At 43.3% G+C, this 24,098-nt stretch overlaps 1 protein-coding gene across 3 annotated transcripts in view; it reads right to left on the bottom strand.

Annotated features, from left to right (window-relative positions):
* Positions 1 to 24,098, bottom strand: part of LOC135912594 (DNA-binding protein SMUBP-2-like) — a 77,005-nt gene that overhangs the window by 34,873 nt on the left and 18,034 nt on the right. For all 3 annotated transcript variants that reach the window (XM_070525305.1, XM_065445089.2, XM_065445091.2), the window contains exons 7-12: positions 22,531 to 22,731; positions 12,447 to 12,665; positions 10,327 to 10,424; positions 7,313 to 7,495; positions 4,102 to 4,220; positions 1,797 to 1,891 (exon numbers count right to left, since the gene is read on the bottom strand). In XM_070525305.1, coding sequence (XP_070381406.1) covers positions 1,797 to 1,891; positions 4,102 to 4,220; positions 7,313 to 7,495; positions 10,327 to 10,424; positions 12,447 to 12,665; positions 22,531 to 22,731 — 915 coding nt within the window. The remainder of the gene's footprint in view (positions 1 to 1,796; positions 1,892 to 4,101; positions 4,221 to 7,312; positions 7,496 to 10,326; positions 10,425 to 12,446; positions 12,666 to 22,530; positions 22,732 to 24,098) is intronic.

Here is a 24,098-nt window from a genome sequence, read left to right as displayed (position 1 = left end):
GGAGGAGGGAGCGCTTGCTCACCACCAGTGCCTTTGTCACAACTGATGCCACTCCAGAAGGTGGGCGCTGGCGCCGGTGTCGCAGATGGGAGAGGGCAACAGTGGGACAGATTGCAAGGTGTATTGGTCATGGAACGCCAACTAGCTCTTTGCGCTCACATGATCTTGCACGAGAGCTTTGCGGTGTCCAAAGGTGTAGACCCTGTGATCGGCGGCAGCGTTGTGCCGTGTTTTTCTATGGCCTAGGCTGACGGTTGTGGGGCGCATTTATCACCGCAGTCCTTTGAACATCTCTTGATGAGATGTGCAGCCGTTATCATGCAATTGTCATTCCATTGTTGCTAGCTCACTGCTGTCGCACTGTTGCGATGCCATTTTGGTCATGTTGTCGTCGCACAGTCATTGTCTCCATTGCTGTCACATCGTTGAAATCATGTTGCCATTGTTATCATGCTGCCATGCCGTCTAACAAAACCTGCTGACAATAGTTTATGCCGACATCATGAAACGCCATTACCAACTTCAGCAGTATACATTGAAGGTATTGCTAGTGTGTCCATTTGATTTGTTTTTGAAATATTCGCCATCGACCTATACTCCTAAGCTTTCCCAGTTTAATAGCTGGAATACTTCTTCCAAGCACGCAGTGAATAGCATTGGAGAGATTGTGTCTCCCTGTCTGAACCCTTTCTTTATAGGTATCTTCCTGCTTTTCTTGTGTGGAATTAAGGTAGCTGTGGAACCTCTGTAGATATTTTCTAAGGTACTTACGCAAGCGTTCTGTACTCCTTGATTACGTAATACCTCTATGACTGCTTATATCTCGACTTAATCAAATGCCTTTTCGTAATCTATGAAAGCCATATAAAGAGGCTTATTGTATTCTGCAGATTTCTTGATCACCTAATTAATGACATGGATGTGATCCATTGTAGACTATCCCTTCCTGAAGCCAGCCCGTTCCCTTGGTTGATTAAAGTCCAGTGGTGCCTTTATTCTATTGGATATTATTTGGTAAATATTTTATATAATACTGAAATAATATTATAATTTTTCAATTCTTTAACGTCTCCCTTTTTGTGGGTTAATATAATGTTTGCATTATTCCAGTTTTCTGGGACCCTTGCAGTCGATAGACAGTTCGCACAAAGAGCCGCCAGTTTTCCAAGCATTATGTCTCCTCCATTTTTGATTAAATCAACTGTTATTCTATCTTCTATTGCTGCTCTTTCTTTTTTCATGTCTTGCAAGGCCCTTCTGACCTCATCGCTAGTTAGTTAGTGAAATATGTAACTCTGTGACAAAAGGAGACCTGTAAACTGCATCCACTGGAGCATCGCAAATGGACGAATTCGATATATGAATTAAGTGAATTTGATAAAATGTTTATGAGGGTTTTGTAAAATTCCTACTCACAAATGAGTCATATACTTTGGAAGGGTGTAGAACATGTCAATTTTGTCTGCGTTGGATGTACTACTGTGTTCAGTTACAGAATTGTGATATTGTTTTTCATTGCTAAGTTACAGGGTTGTAAACTTGATAGTTTTGTTTCCTGTACTTTTACAATTTGAAACAGTTTTTGCTAAAAAAATTTATAGCATCAATAAAAAATTCGCTTCCTACAGTAAAAAATTTTAACTTCTTTTTTTTAATTGCAACAGACCTCATCAAATATGGTGCAGTTGTTGCTGATAAAAAGAATTTCTCGTTCCCCTGTTTTTAGACAATATCCCCTGAGCTGATGTTTCCTATCAAAACCATGCAAAGTAACGAGTGCAATAGCTGCTTCTCACCTGGAGGTTATAAGGCGAGATCACAGCTATTTCAGTGGCTGGGACGCCGCTTGAAACAAGCCGTTCAACATGAATGGACACAAGGTCAGCCTCCCCTGCAAGAATGAAATCATAATCAATTGAGAAAACAAAAAACACAAATTGATTGTTGAAACACCACAGGTAAGCAAGAGAGGATAGCATTTCTGCCAGTTACACAAGCTTTGGAAGTAATGCCACATTCTATGGGTCTCTGCCTTCCCATAGCCATTGTGAATATAGAACAAGCAGAAGGAGCAGCCCTTTTGGTTAATTTTTCTCAACCAATGGTGGTGCAGGTCACTGACTCAAAGCCTGTTTGCCTGCTGTAGGAGCAATTAATACTTCACAATTGAATGTGGTGTTATCACAGGATACTGTCAATGCCAATTAAAAAGAAAGAAAAGGCACCATCAAATTGTGCAAAAATACAGGTTCCGTTAAGACGCTGGGAACTACCTGACATGTGTATGTACTTGCATATGGACTGTATTTTTGTGTGTGTACGTGTGTGTGTGCGTGCGTATGTGATTGTTGCACCTGTATTGATGTTCAATTAAAGGTGAGAAGCAGCAGATAAACAGCAGCCTAGCAGCAGTGAACAGCCCGAGCTCTCTTGCAAATCACAGCACGGGCCATCGTCGTCGTCTCCGAGCTGCTATCGGAAACACGAGGCGGGTCTGCTTCATTACACGCCATCTTTCTGGAGCTTTTTCTACTAATAATTGTATTCCATGACAGGAGGTTTTACAGACAAACTCGGGGACAATAAAATGTAAAGGGGCAAGACACAAGTGCAAATTGTGTGCTTGTGCACCCATCTTTTCACGTGCGACTGTCCCCTAGTTTGTGTGCAAAAGCTGCCATCATGAAATAGATACCAACTTGTCCAAACTAGTACCCTACTGATAACTGCACTTCGTAGCAAGGACAGCACATTTATATCACCACAGTTCAAAAACTTTGTGTGTAGTTTCCGTGGCACAAAGCACTAACAGCATAGCAACACTTCTTCTGCATGGGTTTTCTGCATGGGTTTTCCGCGTGTCCATTCTGATGCATATGGACAACAGGACTGGTTGGTTTACTGGTTACTGGTTTGTAAAAGCGCACAAAGATGAGAGTGAAGAGAGAAGACAGAAAAGGAAAATTAAGTTGTCGGTAAGTGCCTCGTCCTGTCTTCTCTCTTCGTTCTCGTTTTTGTGTGCTTCTACAATTTTCGATGGTCATTAAGGGTTACGGACTGGATTCCAAGGGAAGGGAAGTGTAGCAGGGGACGGCAGAAAGTTAGGTGGGCGGATGAGATTAAGAAGTTTGCAGGGACAGCATGGCCACAATTAGTACATGACCGGGGTTGTTGGAGAAATATGGGAGAGGCCTTTGCCCTGCAGTGGGCGTAACCAGGCTGATGATGATGATGACAATTTCAAGATGTAAGAAATGCATTCGTGCAAGTTGTGAATGTGAAGATGATTTTAGTACCAAGAAGGAATACAATGTTACTTGAAACACAGCATGCAGAAAGCTATTTACAATCCATGTTTACAATTGTGGTACAAGTGCAACCAAAGTGGTGATGCACATATTCCTATGCCACTTTAATTTCATTAATGACGACCACAGGCTGAATTTCCTCAGATGTCAAACATTTAAGCAGTGCCTCTAGCAAAAGCAAAAGTGCAGAAACGTCGTCATTGGTAGGGTAGTAGCGCTATCTTGTGGCAAGAAATGAAACACCGCACCCACACTATGGCCTCCAAGACTATGCCGCATGTTGGAGCGTAGTGCTATGCAGTGTCAAGCCTTTGATTGTGCAGGTGACAGAGGATGCCACTATTCCACGGCAGCAAAATAAAACTTGTTTTTTTTTTTTTCAATAGTGGCATCGCCGCAGACGGCACACCCATTGGATTTTGCTGCAGATGAAACAGGTGAGTAATGCGTGCCAATATTTTATAATGCTAAAACCACTGTGAAGTACTATCTCGGTGCAAAATTTCAGCACCAATGAGCTAGAGGAGTCATGCACTCAATGCAGCTTACTACTTAGGCAAAACACCACACTTTTCTTTTCAGCGACATTGGCGCACTGCCATTCCCAAATTGAGAAAGCCTGTCACAAGTGCTTCAAGTCATGTTTGCTTGTCAGATTTTTTTACCGGACACTGGCTCCCCCCTGCGGTTAGGTCCTCTCGGAAATATTTTTTAACTGCAAGGGGCGCTCAAACTTGCCCAACTGCACGTAGGATAATGGCTAGGTATTGGAACCGGAAGTGCGCCCCATTACCTTCGTTTCCCTTGGATTCATCGTCCGGCGTGTCCAGTTCAACCATTCCACATCCGGCCGTGTCGATGAGAAGCAGAGGCAGTGCAGTGTCATCGTTGTCTTCCACTCCAGGTAGATCCCTAGTGGCAACAAGTTTTCCCAATGTGTCACATAACAAGCCAGTCGAGAGTTGACATATAATTACTCTAGCAGCACTAAAATCATGGAAAACACAAAGGCTCCATGAAGAAGGCAGACAGAAAGCATGAGGGGGGTGCGCATTTCTGGAACCGTTAGCACCACCAGCTTGATTGCAAGAGTGCTCCAGCCATAGCTCATGCATTGCAGCTCGTACTGAACACAACAGCGATTGCCAAGATTGTCCAATCTTTTTTTTTTTTCATCAAGCGCTCTCTGCTGTCTACTCACGAGTGAATTATAAGTAAGAAAAACGAGTTTCTGAGGCGTTTATTCCCTGATTAAGTGCCAGCCTCAACTAACCATTGCTCTTTTATAGGATATCTGGCGAAGAAAACAGGCAGCCCAAGGAACCAAAATACCGACCACAGTGACTTGGTCACTATGGTGTTCCTCTACCGAGCAGGAAGTCACAGGTTCAATCTTTATTTTCTCCTGTAAGTGTGGTGCATTGAAATTACTTAGCGAACCGCTGACCCTATTACAGGCCCACTTTCACATATTTCCTCCTAAATATATGTGTGCAATGTTCATAACCATGCTGCGCCAATATTAAAATCTAGTGTGGTCCTGTTTTCATGCACATTAGCCAATGGGAAAACAAACACTGAAGGATAAGATAAACTGAAACACATGGAACAAAACAGACATGTACTGATAAGCGACCAAGTTTACGTGTGGCATTCAAAGATGACATTCAGAACAAAGACAAACAGGAGAAAAAAAAAGAAGCAGCAACAGAAGCTGCGGCAATGTCTCAGAAATAATAAAAAGAAAGAACAATCTGCTTGCAGCTGTGATCGTGCACACAAATGTGGGTGCATACTGAACAACCTCAGGTGGTCAAAATCGGTCAATCCAGAGCCTTCCACTGCGGATGGCCCAGCTGGCTATTGTGAAGCATAAGCCAACAAAGCACAAGAGTTGGCCCAGCAGCACACTAGCGATGGCCCGTGCTAACCTTCCACGTGTCTCTTCCTGGCGCAGTTCCTCAGACTTTGAAGCCTGCAGCTACTGGAGCCTTCCCACTTCCACATCTCATGCCCAGCATCTGTTGCCAGGCGAAGCCCATTCGCAATGCTTCTGCTCTTCAGGCATCGTGCAGTGGAGCCATCCTGGGCTTCAAAATTGCCCGCTCATCGACAGCGCATCCCGGTTCATGCACTTTCCACACGGCCGCTGACTATATTTGCATGCATCGTGGCTTTCCCTCAGCCATCTGAATGCCAAAGCCACCCTTGTACATTATGTGCGTACATGTAATTGTGTTAAAAAGCCAGCCCGAGCAATATCTATGGTCAAAGGTTACTACAATTTGCTGGTGTAAAAATACGGAACCATCAGTATACCATCAGTGTACCATCAGTATACCATAAGTGCTATACCAATCAGTATACCAGAACAGTATACCAATCTAATGCGTACTTGATTGTTTAGCAAATGGGTAAGGGTCCAATATTTGTTGCAAAATAGTGTGGCCAGTTTTCTAAAGTCAACTTCGCTGCAATATATCAAAGTTATGCAGTAAAGCGCACAACCACCGTGAAGGCGGTTTTTAAAACGAAAGCTTTACTGGCCGCTAACAATGCGCACCTCGCTGCGGATATTTCTCTCTCTCTCGCTGCCTAGTGACTACTGCGCATGCGCCACTAGTAGCACCGAGCCACAGGTGTTCCGCTTTATGTTCCGCCGCGCCTTTTCGCCGCTGCCGTTTGGTATGACGACGTACCGTGTTCCTCATCGTTGTGCTCGCCTGCGCTCCCTTCGCCAGCTGCATTGCATGCCTGATAACATGTCGGAGGATTGAAAAGGAGAGCTCACGTGCGCCGCAACCACAGTTAAGGTGGCAGTATGGACGGCGACAATTCTGATAAGCAGGAGGAGGCCTCGAATCGACATCGGAACGAGATGAAGAGGAAACAAATTTCCCAGGAAACAGACAAACAGTGCGCCAAACGACTGGCTAAACGCAGCAACATAGCTAGACAACCAGACTAACCTGGACTTGCAATCAAGATTAACCAAGGCTGACCATGCTACGCCTTAGCTTTTGCTAGGTATATCCTGGCATAGCCAAGCTAAGCCACTGCCAATTTTTGTTTTGTGTCTAATTGTACTGCGAAGGCAGTTTCTGGCCCAATTTTCTTTTTAAAAAAAGGCACACATAATCAGGCATTGTGAGCTATGGTTATTGCTCGAAAATTTTTTTTAGGGCAGGCCGAAAATAGGATGGGAGATGACTGTGTTTAACGCATTCACTGTCCCCTCCCTAATCCCCGCCAACACAGATGCTGCCACTAAAGGGATCTCTATTGGGGTTACCATAGGGGTCAGGCACACGTGTACTGACTGGTCAAGTTTGAATTATCCGGTAAAATACCATATTAAGATCAGAATAACGAATGTTTGGTCCCATTAATAGGCACAGGCACCGGCCGGGACCTTCAGTCAGGATCGAATTAACCACAAAATCGAATTAACCGAAGTCAAATTAACCAGATTCTACGGTAGACTGTACTGTAGACTTCCTTCCGACGTCATAAATGTTGCAGCTTGCAATGTCTTCTTCGCGTTATTAACGTGACATCCCATTTTTGCTTTTATTTCAATCACCTTGAACCATGTTACCCAATCCTTATAGCAAATGTTGTTTATTTGTATTTCCATAGAAGGTTTACTGACATAAGGAGCTGGTTGGCGTGCACGATGTGGTAAACTTGATATTGAATCGCTGTTCATATGGAGGCAACCACCATCTGGTGTTCTGCAGCCGACATGCCCGGATCTTCTTGCGCACGCTGCCTGGCTCGGCGCAGGTAGTACGCGAGAATCAGAAGCGAGAGTTGGACGACGGAGCTCTAATGGCGACAGTGCCATCACCCTTCCGGCAGTGCAAACGTGAGTGTATACCCAGCAGCTCAAGTTGGTAGGCACTGCTAGCCCTGCCAGCGTAGGAGGCTAGAGAGATAGATAGACACGCTAAAAGTGCCCGAAGTTTGCAAAGAGTGCTTCGCGTTAATAAATAACAACTCACCTGAGCAGGTGCGCAGCGACGGAGGCATGTGCCACCAGCTTGCCAGCGTAGAAGCGGTCAGATGACCAGCGCATTATGAGCTCGTGCATGCGATACTGCATCACCAGCATGCGGACAATGGCCTCGCCATGTAGACGCATTGCCCTCTCCATCAGCGTCACCTCCAGGCCTCCTTTGGCTGCCCTGTGCGCACATCATCGATAAAGCCCATGCTGCAGAGCCATACTTTATTAATGAGCTGAGCACCAGTGAAGATTTACACAACTTCAACAACACACATCTTCTTGAAGATGACAATTGGGGGCAAACTGAGCGAGTTGATGCTGGCTCATCATTGAAAAGGTGTCTAAAATGAGGGACAAGGCGACGAAGGGTTGACAATTTGCATACCATGCGTTAGTGCATGCATACTCTGCTACTCGGTGTGCATTCAAGTTGACCTGTGGCATGCAGAGAAAACGAAGAAGTCGATGTCTCAGTCCTACCAAGGTGAACTTGCTTATTGTGCTTGGCCACTGCATGGGCAGGCACACTTCCAGCCACGACTGAGAACAGCCGCCATAGTGTGTCACCAAAGTGATTGTCCATTCTCATGTTCACGCGACATCTACGAGTCACCTACGTGACCATTTTCTCGAGGGCAACTCTCAATGGCACGTTTCTGCAGCAGGTGGCAGCGGTGGCATAACTGAGGGAACGAGCACAATAGCAAAGGACAAAAGAGAAATGCGTAGTGCTGCCTGGTGCCGCACATCGTCGTGCCGCGGATGTGTTCTGCGACAATCGCTACGAGATGGCGCCAAAGTACCGTGCATCGTCTGTTCACTTCTTTATCTTTCTTTAGTCACCGCTTTTCGTTGACTAACAAATGTTACACATTATCACTTGACGCACGACACACCTGCATGTATCAGAAGACTCTCGAATGTTATCGATAGTTCTATCCATTGGCTGTTGCCATCAAAGCTTTTTGTAATCTGATTGCACGTACGACACGAATTGTGTAGTACTTTCTGGAAGCCACGCAGGCACCAGCGATAACCCTAGAACCTTCGACGAGCCAACGCATTAACCCGCAGATCAGATATTCAACGATCGCCGACTGTGCTCGCCACTATTGTTGTGCTTGAGTGTTACTTCTTTTGCAACGCTTCACTCCATTTACAATGAGCTGCACGGGACAGATTGTCTGTGCCAGCCAATAATTCGCGAAATGAAAACACGTACAGAGCTGCGCTCAAATTTTGTATTGGGGAATGTCGTAATCGGTGGTGGATGTTTTCTGAAAGTGGTGACTAGATACCCAGATCTCAGATACACCAAACCCATGTGTAGCTAAGAAGACCTTGTCTTTAAGTGTATGGTGGCAGCTCATCACACAATGTGCAAAGAATTCGTACAGAAAAAGATTATTTACACAATCTATACACTTGAAATCAGTGCACAAATAATATCCGGGTGTTTGTTTACTCTGTTAGCCTACTGTGATGTGTTAATTGAGAAATACATTAGGGTGGTTCTGTGAGGCAAACAATAATTGCTGTAAGCATATTTAGTGCCAGCAAACAAGGACGGAAGGGAGACGACACCACAATGTCCCCTTCCGCCTTCCGTCCTTGTTTGCTGGCACTAAATATGCTTTCAGTTTCCCAACACGCCCAACAAATGGCAATGCTAGAATAATTGCTGTATCATATCTGATACAGCATGTAGTTATAGGTTATTCTGTCGAGGACAGTAGCGATATGTTTCCCCGTGAAAGAACAAATTTGGTGGCAAAATTTATTTTGTTGAACTGCACTTTTTCTCGGAACAGTTATTGGTGCCGATTGGGAAAGAAAATGAAAATGCCAGTAGTGTTTACGATGAAGAAGCGTGGGGCCTGTCATGTTCTAGGAGCTAATAACAATAGAAGCAACAAATAACTCTGACAAGAAGAGGAAGGTTTACTTTCGGCTTGCGTCAAACTCATACTGACAATGCAAATAATAAATTAACCTAAAACCAAGGTATATAAATGATCTGACCTAGATACTGAAGGTATGAATCGGATAACTGAGGGTGACATCAGCAAACTTTAATGAAACTTGTACTCGCTGGCGCTGTGAGAACTACGCTCCATTTTTTTCATGCAATGTGTCAAGATTTTTCAATGGATTTCATACTTTTTGCAAGTTTTGTGCAAGTCAAATGTCTTTTTGCATGGTCAAAAAGTATACCCCTAACTGCATGGTGTATCATATATGATACACGATAATCTTTGCTCATAAATTTGCAACCGAGCATTTCATTAAAGAAGTGAGGTTAGTTCAGGTTTTGCCTAAGCAAAGGCTTGACTAATTTTTTCGCAAGCAAATAAAAATTCTTGCATGAATGCTTAAATAAGCATTTATGTCATCACAATGCATTAAAGTGAACGCCGGCCTCACATCTGCCAGCCTATTGCAGTAAGTGAGGTTGCAAGTCTTTAATTGCACTAAAGTCATCACCTAGCACAAAGATAAAAAAGTATGTGAACTGGAAGAAGCTTTCCATATTCAAAGACAACATAATTGTTCATCTATACCATCTATCTCATTGTTAAATTTAGAGCTCCAGCTTCTGATGTATTCCATGATGTCACATAATGGCATGCGTGTGCAGGGTGCGTTTCCTTTTTGTTTTGCATCAAATAAATTTCAGTTGTTAGACAGTGCTTGTCCTGCATCCTCTTCGTGTTGACATCATTTTCAGTACTGATTTCGGACCTCTGAAGCCTTTCCAACTGCTTAGATGAGTGGTTTCGGTTCTCGAAGCGCTCCTGACAGTCCAGACCTCTGAATGGTGAAAACGAGAGTTCCCTTAACAGCCTGTAGTCAGCCTTGCAAAATGCAGGCAATGTGGCCCGCATAATTTTGACTAAGAATGTACCGTAAGCTGACCTCTCTGCCTTTTTTATCATTAAACTTTTCTCTCTCTTGACGTGACTTGAAAAAAAGATAAAAGAAAAAGAAAACATAAGTACAGGCCCTCACGCTTCAGAGACGATGGTCGGGGGTAGCTGGTGATGGTCCCCGGCAAGAATGCACTTGGGTGCTCGGAGAAGCGCCATCCAGCAAGCAACTTCCAGGGACTGCACATTAGAAATTGGCCTGTTTCACTCGGCAGCATGACAAAGGCTTCACACAGTGATCTCCACTTGCCGTGTGCACTCAATTCTGACGTGCACTTTTTTTTCCGAATAATGTGCTACAATACGACACACGTTAGATTTGAATACTAAACCGAAACTAAAATAGTAGTAAGCTACTGTCACTGGAATTAAAGATTCATGCGTCGCCACAGCTGTGGTAGCTGCAATAGCTTTGTGCCTGCTCTGCAAGTTTGTTAGACTGCCATGGTCTGCAAGGTGTCTAAGAAACGTGGTCTCTCAAATGCCATAGATGGCACTAAGGATTAAATATTCTGGGCCATCGGCAGTGATAAGGAAGCCTCTGACAGAAACTGTAAGTGATAAGTCCACTGTAGCTCGAATGTAACACATTTTTCAGAGTGAGAACAAATTGCCATTTCTTTCTTACTGTGAAAAACTTGTGAGTGAACACTCAAGAACATACCACTTAAATTTTTTTAAATATATGAATATCAGGGTGCACATTAACAATGCAGAGAATTGCATTTTTCATTTCTGACCATGAAAATCAAGCAGCGCATTACCATCAAGGGCACAGTAGAAGCAAGCACGATACTCCTGTCTTGCACAAGCCAACTCTCTCTTAAGCCTGCAGACGTAGCAATCTCATCACACCCTCAACTGCCCTTCTCTTGGCACCCATTCTGTTACCCTAATAGACGACCGCTTTTATCATACCATTTTTTAAAATGCACACTGCAGCCCCATAATGGACTAGAGCAGGAGCGCAACAGATGTATATGTTGCAAAAAGGATAGGCAGATGGTGCCACCATCCCGTGTGCTGTGTATTCTACGTCCCCCTCTCCTCCTCCTACTCCTCTGTGAACTTTGAGCAGACAAAACAGCAAGCTGTGTCTGGTCCTCCAGCTCCTTGGCTCTCCTCTCTCGACATAATCTACATTGTTACCGCCATGTTGCCACACCTATCCTTGCGTACCCCAGGGCTCATTAAGACCAGTTATCGCCCATTTAACAAAAGTTCAGTGTTCCATCCCCTACTAAACAAGACATAACGAAACAATGTGGTTGTTCACAAAAGATTACAGGGCACTTACGGGCCATTAGATTTCTGAAAAGCCTGAATTCCTGTGAAGTCTGGACACATATTCTCAAAATCAAAGTTTCAGTGTGTCATGCCCTGTAAAGTTCCGTGGCTGACTGCACCTATACAAAAATGTAAACTGTCACAATACATGAACAAAATTGACATGTAAGTATAGTCAAACTGATTTATAACAATATTCAAGTGTCAAGAAAATTGCATTGTTATAACTGATAGTTGTTATAACAGGGTTGCACGAAAAAAACACAGAGGACAAACACTGAAATTTTAATTAAACAGGAAAACGCACAGTCGGAGCCACATGACATTACTGGTTACTCCTACTATGAACTTTATGTTATGTTTCCAGAGCTAAAATCTGAATATTTAAGGTATCAAGCATTACCATTACCAAATTACCGATGTTTTCTTTCGGCAGCACGTGCTGCCGAAAGAAAACATTGAGAGAGAATGCGCAATGAGATGGCAACAAAGGGACGAAAGCGGGAGGCGGTTGAGTGACGCGAAGAGGGGGAAGGCAAACGAACGATGACAGGGCACCGAATGCAAGGGAAGAAAAAAAGAAGGCTAGAAGGGAGACCAGAAACCAGTCGGAGCTTTCCACATGCGAAGGGGTGCTATCCGCTTCCTCAGGGAATGGTCGGCGCTGCAAGAAGCTGCCGGAAGCTGATGGCGCTTCTCACGCTTGTGCCATTGGGTTCGCAGTTCTGCACGGGTCGCATTGTATAATTTAGGTTTTTAATGCATTGTATCTATGGGCAGTTTGCCAGGACTGCACCAATCCATCATAAAGCATGGAATGTTGTAAAATTGGGGGATGCACAGCTGGAATTCCACACGACACTATTAACATGGACGCATGCTCCGTATTTTAAGGTATAAGAGTAGCCCCCCTACCTGCGAGCATTCATCAATGACGGCCACTTGGAAGTGGCCATCGGGCAGGTTCCTCAGTGGCCCATCATCTGAGGCCGTGGTGAGCGTCGACAGCACCACGTCGGCATTGGCGAGGATTCGGCCAATGGCCCTGCGCTCGCGGTCTTTGAGCTCCTTACGCAGTTCTGTGAGCTTGCCATGCATTTGGTAGCCCTTGGCCTTGCTCTTGCCAGTTGAGGACTGAAGAAAGATCACAAAAGTAGAAAAGAGTCTGTTAGGAAACAAATAAACTGAGACGCTCACAATAAGACTCAGTTGAATTAAATTCTCTGATAAGCAGAAACCTTTTTGAGAACTTTGGTAAGTTTTCCATGCAACCAGTGTACTTCCTCTGGACCAAACATCTCACAGAGTAAACAGCTTTTCCAGGTAGTACATCCATTCTCTTCTTAAAGTCTAGTGCAAAAAGAGTGACTGGACTGAGGCTGACTGCTTAGCAGACATTGCTTGCACTTTTTTCAGGGGTTACATACACTATGTGCCAACCACAATGTCAGTTGAATTACAGATGTTTGTAAGGAGTTTCTGGACCCAAACTTAAAGGAGTATTGGCATATTTCAGCACATATTTGCATAGTTTTAGAAACCACACCACACATTTCTTTTTTGCACGTAAAAGAATTTGCATGAAATTTGGACATGAAGGTGACAGGAACTATGAAAATAAAAAAATTTAATTATGTGCTTTTATGTACCAAAAACCACGATATGATTATGAGGCATGCAATGGTGGGAGACTCTGGACCAATTTTGGACCAAATGGGTTTTTTTGACGTACACCCACCAATGCATGGTATATCGGCATTATCGAATTTCGCCTACACTGAAATGCTGTCACCATGGCCGAAATTTGATACCAAGTCCTCGGGCTTAGCAGCTCAACGCCAAACCTACTACACCACCAGGGCAGGGAAGTATAGAAGTTGGGAAACACTTATAAGGTATTTTACTTGGATGCTAAGGTCATTTTGAAATGCAACACCAGGCACCATTGACATGTCATTATCACATCATGACACAGAGCAAAATTTGCCGATGTCATGTAGCAGTAATGCTAGGTCCGAAGGGGGCGTTTTGATAGATGTTACCCCTCCCCCCCTCCCACAGAAAATTAAGAACTACAGCACTGTGGTTGTATGTGGCAGCTGTAGCAATCACAGTAACACCTTACAATGCCAGAACTAGCACAATAACGGAGCGAAACAGTCTAACTGTGGAAAAACTAATAAGCGCAGACTTAATTGAACGAATTTATATGTAAACTAGGTGTGTTCTCAAGGTTAGAGAACCTGTTTTTTTTTCAATTGGGATATATTCTCTTCTATAACTTTGTTATTACTTTAATGACCTCAGACAAAGAAAAACCGTTTTTAGTGCACAAAACATTGAAGGAAGGAAGAAAGAATTCTGTCCTGTCACCTTCTTCCTTGAACATTTTGCGCACCAGTGAAAAGGGCTTTTCGTTGCCTGAAGTAGTAATGTTTCACCGACCAGCCCAAGCTACCACCCTTTCGTGACTTGCGAATTCTATGCCATGTCTTTTGTTATAAACTGTTCTACATTTTCTCTCAAAATGCTGTATTGCATTCAAAGATTTCATTATTGCTTGTATAATGCTACATTCAATCTTTATTATATTTATTTTTACCCACAAAAGCTTGTTACGATATTTTGTACTGTACTTCAGTTTTTTTACATTCAGTATTTTATCTTATATATACCTAATCCCTTCTGCTTGGACTTTTACAAGGCCTGCAGTATTTCATAAATAAAAAAATAATTGAAATAAAAATGAAGAGTGCCCATGTACCATGATGCCATACTGCATCCACCTCCTCGTTACCAAAACCAAAGTGCAAGCATCACAGTAAATTATTTAGTGTGGTCCGACAGTCACTAGCATATTTATAAAGGTTGAGACCTACATTTAGAATTTTTTAAAATTACAAATAAGCCATGTCATGTTGGCTCTCTCTCAAAGGGCCCCTCATCAAAAGTCAGCATAGACAAGTGCCATGTGCGTGCTGATTACTGCATCTGTAATTGTCAAACCGCTGCACGGTGCAAAAGCAGCTCAAATTTCAAATGAAAGAAAGCTTGTCATCATGAGGGAACCCCGCCTCCTGCCAGAGAATCACACACATGAACGTTAGACAAACCGACTGCAACGTCACTGGTCATGACATGCGACTTTGGTAAACCATCCACTGCAGAGCCTGCAAATTCACATCTCAAGTGCCTCCCAACAAAAAAGGAAGAAAGCGGGGCCTTCAATGTGACGTGGTTGTCAGTGAATGTCTTTGGCCAAATCTATTGCCCTTTAAACACACAAGCCAGCCAAACTAACAAGTACCTGAGGCATAAACATGCGGAAGAAATTAAGAATAACATACGCATCCACCATCTGTTTGAGCTTTATCAAATTGGACTGTTTAATTACACACATCAAGGGTGATCCTTATGCCATTCACTCAATATTGGCAACAGGACATCTGTGTTGCACACATGCAATTCCGTTTCTTGCTTCTTGCGGTTTTTGGCTTCACCACCATGCATGTTTCTTTCTTATTTTTTCCAATTTAAATTCAGTTGAGAGTCAGCCTCCATGTTATCCTCTTCTATACCTCTCGTGTTCTGTTTGCAACGTCAAAATTATTAATAAACCTTCAAACTTCAACAAGTGGGGAAAAAGCAGGCAGGTGAACAGGCAATTGGCAACTACGGTGTCGATTCTAGGAACGCTAGAGGAGAGATGCTGGTAGAATTCGCAGAAAGGAATAAGCTGAGAATAATGAACACCGTTTTCAGGAAATGTAGCAACAGAAAATGGACTTGGAAAAGCCCTAATGGTGAAACAAGAAATGAAATTTATTTCATACTTTCTGCCGATCCCAGCATAGTGCAGGATGTAGAAGTGATAGGTAGGGCAAAGTGCAGTGATCAAAAGTGAGTGAGGGCTAGGATTCACCTCAATTTGAAGAGAGGAAGAGTAAAATTGGTCAAGAAAAAAAAGGTCAACCTAGAAGCAGTAAGGGTAAAAGCAGACGAATTCAGGCTCATGCTTGCAAACAAATATGCAGCCTTAGAACAGAGAGATGAAGATGACATAGATATAATGAATGAAACCGTAACTAGGCTGGCTTCAGGGGCAGCAACTGAAGTGGGAGGCAAGGCACCAAGGCAACCAGTGGGCAAGCTCTTCCGAGTAACAAATGACCTAATAAAGAAACGACCAAGAATAAAAGTGTCCACCTCAAGGGATAAGACAGAATTTGTGGAACTGTCAAAATTCATCAACAAGGCAAAAATAAGTGATATTCGAAACTATAACGTGAGAAATACTGAAGAAGCCATAAAAAATGGACGCAGCTTGAAATCAGTGAGACGGAACCTTGGCATAGGACAAGCCAAGATGTATACACTGAAAGATAAGCAGGGTAATATCATCAGTAATCTCGAAGCTATAGTAAAAGCAGCAGAAAAGTTCTGTACTGACCTGTACAGTACCCAGAAGAGTCAGGATAGCTCCATTAGAAACAGTAATGAACAGGATACAGAAACTCTTCCCATAACTAGCGATGAAGTCGGAAGGGCCTTGCAAGGCATGAAATGGGGAAGAGCGGAAGGAGAAGATGGAATAACAGTCGATATAATCAAAGATGAAGGAGACATAATGCTTGGAAAACTGGTTACTCTCCATACGAAGTGTCTATTGACTGCAAGGGTCCCAGAAAATTCAGACATCAAAGAATTAAAAAATAATTGGCCCAATAACTTACTTCCAGTATTACATAAAATATTCACCAAGATAATCTACAACAGAATAAGGGCAACACTGGACTTTAGTCAACCAAGGGAACAGGCAGGTTCAAGGAAGGGATACGCTACAATGGATCACATCCATGTCATCAATCAGGTAATCGAGAAATCCGCAGAGTACAATCAGTTTTGACATATGGCTCCCTGTAATATCTGGCGTCCCACAAGGTAGCGTTCTAGGCCCCCTACTTTTTCTTATTTACATTACCGACCTTCCTCTTTGTGTTCCCTCTCAAATCCGTATGTCTGCTGATGATTGTGTCATCTACCACATAATAACTAACGACTCTGACCACAGTATGTTACAAAATGGCCTTAACAAAGTGCAAGACTGGTGTAACGACTGGTTAATGACCCTTAACCCTAATAAATGTAAAGTAATGCGCTTCACTCGCCGTCATCAGCCCTTGTACTCGCCGTATAATATTACTAATACTACCATAGAAAAAGTGGACACATTTAAATACCTCGGCATCACCCTTTCATACGACTTAGACTGGTCTGCTCATGTAACACGCATTACTGCATCCGCTAACCAAACATTGGAATTCCTAAAACGCCATCTGTGTCATGCACCGCAACACGCCAAACTGCTAGACTTCAAGACACTCGTACATCTGAAACTTGAATACGCATCCCCCATCTGGTCACCACATCAAACTTCCCTTATCAATGCACTTGAAAGAATTCAGCATCGTGCAGCAAGATTCATTCATTCTTTGAATTCTTACAACACTAGAGTATCACTGCTAAAAGCACAGTCTGCCTTAAACACGCTATCATCCCAGCATTCCATTGGTTCGTTAGTCCTCTTTAATAAGGTTTATTACAGCTCGCTCCATCATGCACCATATGTGTTGGCCCCACCCCTCACCATTCCCTGCGTGCAGGGCATTCCTTGCAAGTAACCCGTCCACGCAGCCATACTACAACCTTCCCAGCATCTTTCTTTTGCTGATCATCAACCGACTGGAACGGCCTGCCCCATCACATAGGCGAAATCACCTGCTCATCGACGTTTGCTGATAAGCTTAATACTAATATTCTTCACTGAACTCATGTGGCCACTAATTAGAATAAACAACATTTGTAAACCCCACCCCTTATGTAATGCCCCCATTGAGGGGTCTATAAGAAAATACTAAAAGTGAAGTGAAGTGAAGGAGCATGCTTGCCTTGTCCCGATTGTTAATACGACCAATAGCTTCTTGCATCACTGTGTGGGTATTTGCAACAAGTGTCACCATCAATACTCGATGTACGGGTGGTCCTTTTTGAAGAGGAGTGACTCATACAATTTTCGACAATAATTACTAGAGGGAACTGCGGTGCTGCAATCGTTCAGCCACCATGGGAATTATGGTTAGTATTTGTATCTGTCTGCGCTTGGGACTTGAGATGTTCTTGTGGCTTTGTTTATTGTGCTTTATCTACCTTCATTGACCTAAGTTTCAAAGCAATCTACACTTTTACAAATGCAGAAGACCTTATGAACACACCTAATCGCTACTAAGTGCAGTGGTGCAGCCTGTCGAGGTGGCCAAATTGAAATGTGCCAAACGTCTTAACGCGCTTGCTTGCCAGTGAGAAATTCATAAGGGTGTTTGTTCTATGCCACCTGTAGATGCATGCATACGTGGCACAATGGTTTCAACATCGGGCTTCCGTACTAGACGTACTGTGTTAGAAACCTACCGTTGGACAATTTTAATGGTGCTTATTTAATTACTTATAATGCAGTACTTTGTTCAAAATGTTGACCTTATAAAGTCACAAAAGTGTTTGAAGACAGAAGGATGAAGTTTAGGCAAATCCGTCATCCCGATACTGGCTGAACCACCACGCATGCAGCTCCCATAGACACTGGCACAAGAGTTCCTTCTAGTAATTATTGTTTGAAACTCTGTGGAGTGATCTACACATGGTATGCTACAGTTATAAGAGGCAGTATATCCAGGCAATACTAAAGGAACTCATGTGTCTTGGAGTGCTGCGACATCCAGTCTGTGAGCTGCCTGACATACTATGCGTAGTGCAAGAGCACATTCTTCTAGCGCCGCATACCTTTGCAGTTCCACTGCCATATGTACTTTGATAACAAGGTTTCCAGCATTCTGTCTGCAGTGTTCACTTGTACACATGCCACAGCATTTGTAGTGAGTACCGGGACACATGCCGTATTGAAGCTTCGAATGATGTCACGGCCATTAAGCGTCAGTCCCGGACAATCAACGACGACCAGTTCGGCCTGAATTGTCGTGCCACCCATGGTTGCATTGAGTTGCAATTTCCCAGTGATAAGAAGTGGGCCTTTGAAACATAACAGTTTCATTATTGTTGCCTGCAGACATGACTACTTGCCTCAAGGTTACTCGAAAACTGCCAGCAGAATCACACTCAAAGGTGATCCCGTGCCTGCCAACATCATGAGCGGCACTCCTTTCCAACTCATTCGGCAGAGAATAGGCTTAACGTGAGGCCACTTTTCTGCTCACTACGAACGAACGCTTACCTGCGCATTGTGTGTCAGGAAATACTCATAACAATAAAAAGTATACTGCACTTCACTACTAATATTAAGACCAGTTCAATAGTAGGTCACGTGATATACCTCTTATGAAGCATGTTTTTGTTGCGTGAGGCGCTAAAAATCATTTTTGGCGACATTTAGAGACGCATTAAAATATCGATGTTTCATGGGAAAAACATGGTTCGTCTTAGCTACTATGATAACAAATTGTTATCATAGTTAATAGTTATCAATTGTTAATTGTTATCACCACCAGTGTACGCACTTCATTCGCAATCGGCGTGTGCAAAGCTTCGAAGTCCTCAGAACTATCCTGTGGGCTTTGTGAAAGTGCGTACACTTGTCGCCTCACCTTAGTACCTTCACCCAACGCTCCACACACTCGTGCTAAGTGGCCACGTTTCTGGCACCGATGGCACACTGTTCTGAGATGACGGAAATCATCTGCTTGATGCGAGAGTGCAGCACATAGGGTGCAAGGCCGGTGTTCATTGCAAGGCAGCCCACTTTGTTTCCTAGACATTGGAAAAGAGTGGACCAACCTGACAAAATTAGTTGTGTGCCTCCTGGGAGGGTAGTTTCTACACGTGCTGCACGTTTGCCACAGGAACTTCAGCTGAAATTGCGAAGTCTTCTGCTTCCTTCAATGACAGGGAACTGCGGGTCAACAATAGACAGCTTTCATCTCTATTTTGAACAGCACATACTATGCGGTACCGCAGCATACGGTGCAGCATGTCTCCAAAATTGCAATCTTCGGCCATGCGACGAAGTGCAGCTACGAAATCCCGAACTGTCTCATCTTCTGCCCGTGTGCGCGTGAAAAACTGGTAACTGGTTACTGTTTCATTGACTTGCAGCTCGTAGTGGCTCTGCAGATGCTTGATGACATCACTGTATGTGAGGTTGTTCATGCTTTTGGGGTGGCATTATCCCTGGAATACCTTGACAGCACTGTTGGATGGAGCAGCCACCAGCAGAGCTTGTTTTTCTGTACCTGTGATTTCTTGTGATTGACAGAGAGCTTCTGAGCATACTTTATACGCGGACCAGCCTCCTTCCTCTTCGGTGAATGCAGGCACTTGCCCAGGTACCATAACTGCCTGTTTCAGTAATTCAAGGCATTTCCCTACCGAGTCGATCCCATCCTCCTCGCCACTGTTGTGTTTCGAGTGAACGCCTCGGAAACACGAGCAGAAAAAGCCCGTTTTACTTTGCGTGCATCGTTTTTATGTGCTATTATGGTGTCGTCATGGCGATACACAGTATGCTGTCGCTCGAGGTGGCGTCACGAGATATGCTTCCTGTTGTCAGTTTATGACGCGCTGTATGACACAGCAGAAAGGATTAGAGATTTTTTAGGTGCACAGTTGAATACGTGGAACATGCTGTGATGGCAACAGCAGGAATAAAAATACAATCAAAACTGACGGCATTTGGTATACCAAAGTGGCAAATTGACATTGCTGTAGTTGGGGCTTAATTTTGATCTGGCGTCACTGCAACCATCAAAATGAGGCTGTCATAGCTGGGAATCCAAGACATGATCTGATGCTAAGCAGCGGAACAGCATAAAAGCCAAGTCACCGCAGTAGGCAAAGCAAAATACGAGCAGGAAGCATTGGACAGGAATATACGTTATTGTTCCATGCTTTGAGGTTTTCATTGTGGCAATTCATGGAAGTGATTCCCGTTGCTGAAACATTGGCTTCAGCTACATTCATTGTTCAAACAGTTCATAACTTCAAGCATCCACATTCTATCAATTTCTGTCTAGTTTGGATTTCTACGCTACAAGTTATATGTGTATCGCTGAAACAAATGAGAAGCAGTCACGAAATCACTGTTAGAATAGAAGCAATTAACAGAGGATTCAAAGAATGAAGCCGAAGGGACTCTTTACAAAATAAGGCCACAGGAAACCCATCACATACATGGTACTGTGGGACCAGTGCTGCCAAACCGTGGGGAAATTTCCCTAGATCTAGAAAATTTACCTCATCTTAAGGCCAAAAGGGAAATTTGCCAAAATTCTGGGAAATTTTCCACTTACACATGTAGGAAATAAACCACTGTCGCGCTGGAACTACAGAGGTCATGCTGTGTTTTGATTTTTGTCCCTGCAACTTAATTATAATTGTACAGCAACGCGGTGAATGCAGATTGTTAAGTAAATGACAAAGTGTGGATGCCTTGCGGCAGTTAACAGATCACGCTTACTGAAATATATATTGCTGTTCGTACTAAGCTGTACTATCGATTTCTGCATACCTTTAATGGAATATTTATCTCGAACCTGCGATACCTGTGTTAAACGCCGCTCAATCGATTGCACTACAAAGACCCAAGTAACTTTGTCCCACTCGAGCCCTGATGATTTTCATGTGCCAGCTGTAGAAATGTAGGTATTAGGACACTGGGTATTACCCAAGATTACCTAAAGGAAAAAGGAATCGCTCATTTTTTCTTACAGCTGTGCACAACTTCCGCCTGAAATGTTTGGAATTTTATATCGAAGGCGCAGGTCAAGTTGTCAAAAGATGTTCTCTAGACAATTTACAGATGAATTTACAGATGACAGATTGCTGGAGGCAGTTGATCCCCGCTCTGTAGTAGAGAGACGTGTTGCTTAAATTGCTCCTCTTGCTTCGTTCCATTTATTGGTTACGGTAAAGATCAACAAGCTCGACAGTGAATGGAGACATCTTCAAAACACGGATCTAGCTTTACTAGTGGATGTAAGTGTGGAACATTGTTGGAAAAGTGTGCAACACACCACACAAGGTGACAGTGCCGCTATGTTTCCGGCACTAAGTGACTTTGTGAGCAAACTGCTATGCCTTCCTCTTTCCAGCATTACTGTAGAGAGAGCTTTCTCTCAAATTAACCTTATCAAGACAAAGACTAGGAACAGACTGGAAGCAGTGACCCTGCAGGTGATGCTTCACGCCAAGCAAGATTTGTTAGGAGTGCACTGTTACAATTTTATATGCACCAATGTCACATCAACTTCATGCGAAAAGACATGTACCATTTGGGATGAACGATGTATTGACCACTTAAAAAATTTTTGCAACCTGTTATGTGACACATGAGTATGAGCGGTTTGTATGCCTCCAGTCGGGCAACATAGGCTTTATTAATTTTAGCATTCATTGCATTATTTTTCTTATATGTAAGCATGTATTTCAACTGCTCAATAAAGAAGTGCGGCTATCTCCTGCATATGAATGTGCATTTTACTAAAGCTTTGCTCCTATGTCTGACATTGTTCAGGCTGTGTGCAAATAAATGCTGTTGCAAGCATTGTAACTTGCACAATGACTTCAATAAATCCTTTCAAATGCGTACATAAATAAGTCTTAAAACTAAAATCTGCAGTGTATTTGCATAGCACAAATGCAGTTTATCTTAGAGAACATACTAAATAACCGCACTTTGGCTAAATCTAGGGAAATCTAGGGAATTTTTCTAACCGGCTTAGGTGGAAATTAGCTTTGGGGGCTGGCAATTCTGTGTGGGACTGATATTAAACACCAGGCAACTGACTTTTTGAAAGCAATACTGCTCAGTAGAGAAACGTGAATGCATTAAAAAAAAAATCTATAGCAGTTTTGACATTAGGCAGAAGTTCACCATTCCTATGATTGCAAGCAAAAATGCAAAAGCAAGCTCCTGGCTGCAATGATGCCATACCGTTAGGTCGTCTATCTCCTTGCGGATGTCGCCGATGATGCCGAAGTCGTCTGACCGAGCCAGGATGGCATCGAGGGAGTGCCAAGCAATGCCAGGCAGCAGGCGTGCCGGGTGGCCGAGGCGCACAACCTTCAGTGATGTGCCCAAGAGTCTTTCCACCAAGTTGTCAACGGCAACATTTGATGGGGCACATACTAAAACCTGGAATGCCAATTTTTACAGCACATCTCCAGCTCATCCACCTAATCCACTGCACATAAATTTTGCAGCATCAGCCAAGGACTTCAGCCTGAGGCAGTCCTTACACTTTTGTCGCCCGGGCTTCCCGTTCCAAAATATTAAAGGGACCGTAAAGAGGAACCCTAAATCAGTTTAGACTGGTAAAGAATGCTTTAAAAACTATGTTATACCCGTGACACGAGTGAACTAAGATCCTTTAAAGTAAGCCCCTTTCTTTTACACTGAAGGGCCTCTTGCCAAAAAACTTTTGCTGCTGACACACAATAAAATGCAATCTCCTTTATATGTCTTCAGCAAGTTACACAGCAAAGCACACGGCACTGCTTCGTTAGACTGAAACTGACAAAACATTCAAAAAGGTAGTATATCTGATAAAATTTCATCACTGCTAAGTCTACAAAGTCAAACAGCAACACCAGCAGCTGCGGCAGCAGCGGCACTGCTGCTGCCGTCGTTGTTAGTTATGTATTAAATATAACTGGCTTTATACAACTTTTGCTGTACACACAAATGCTTTACATTCACGTGTTCCCTTTAACAGTGAAGTGAGCTGTATGTACTGCTCTTAGAACACAGCTGGCAGTAGTTCCGAGTTATGTATGCGTCCTACTGCCTCGACTAATCAGTTTGGGAGGGTGTAGCAGTTCAATGCAAACCTGGCACGCTGTGGTGGAAGGCTCCAGACTAACTCTGACAACCGGTTGTTTCTTTAACTGCAGTTAAACTCGGTGTTTCTTTTCATGTTCACGAAATTTTAAAAATCTCCTGTGGTATATAGCACAAATCTACTCATTGAGCTGGATTACTCAAAGAGGCGGAGATTACTTACAGTGACATAACTGAATAATTAACAATATTTAACTAATCAATTCCTAGCCATTTACTTTAGTGCACATATTGCAATACAGTCATCGAGGCCTGGAAATTTCCTCCAAGAAATGCACACTAGTGCCATTTGCACGCAAACCCATGACAAACTACAGCGTAATAATCAATGGCCAAATAATACCATATGTTTGATCTTACAAGTTTCTACGTGTCATTATCGACACGGACTTGTCATGGAGCCCTCACATATCACATGCGAAAAAATGGTTGACAGGCATCTGCCACCTGTTCAAGTTTTTCACTGGCAAGACTTGGGCAATGTGGACAAGTGTTATGCTACAACTGTACAGGGTACATTTTCTCTGCTTTCTGTGGTACAGCTTGCCAGCAATAACCAACACAGGCAAAACGAATCTATGCACAATACAAAGTGTTCAAGCTCAAGCGCTCCGGATCTGCCTAGGCCTGCCTCACAGTGCATAAACAGTAGGCTACTACAG

This window comes from Dermacentor albipictus, chromosome 9 (genome assembly GCF_038994185.2).
Source record: "Dermacentor albipictus isolate Rhodes 1998 colony chromosome 9, USDA_Dalb.pri_finalv2, whole genome shotgun sequence".
In the NCBI taxonomy this organism is placed as follows: domain Eukaryota; kingdom Metazoa; phylum Arthropoda; class Arachnida; order Ixodida; family Ixodidae; genus Dermacentor; species Dermacentor albipictus.
This window is presented reverse-complemented; position numbering and strand designations above follow the sequence as displayed.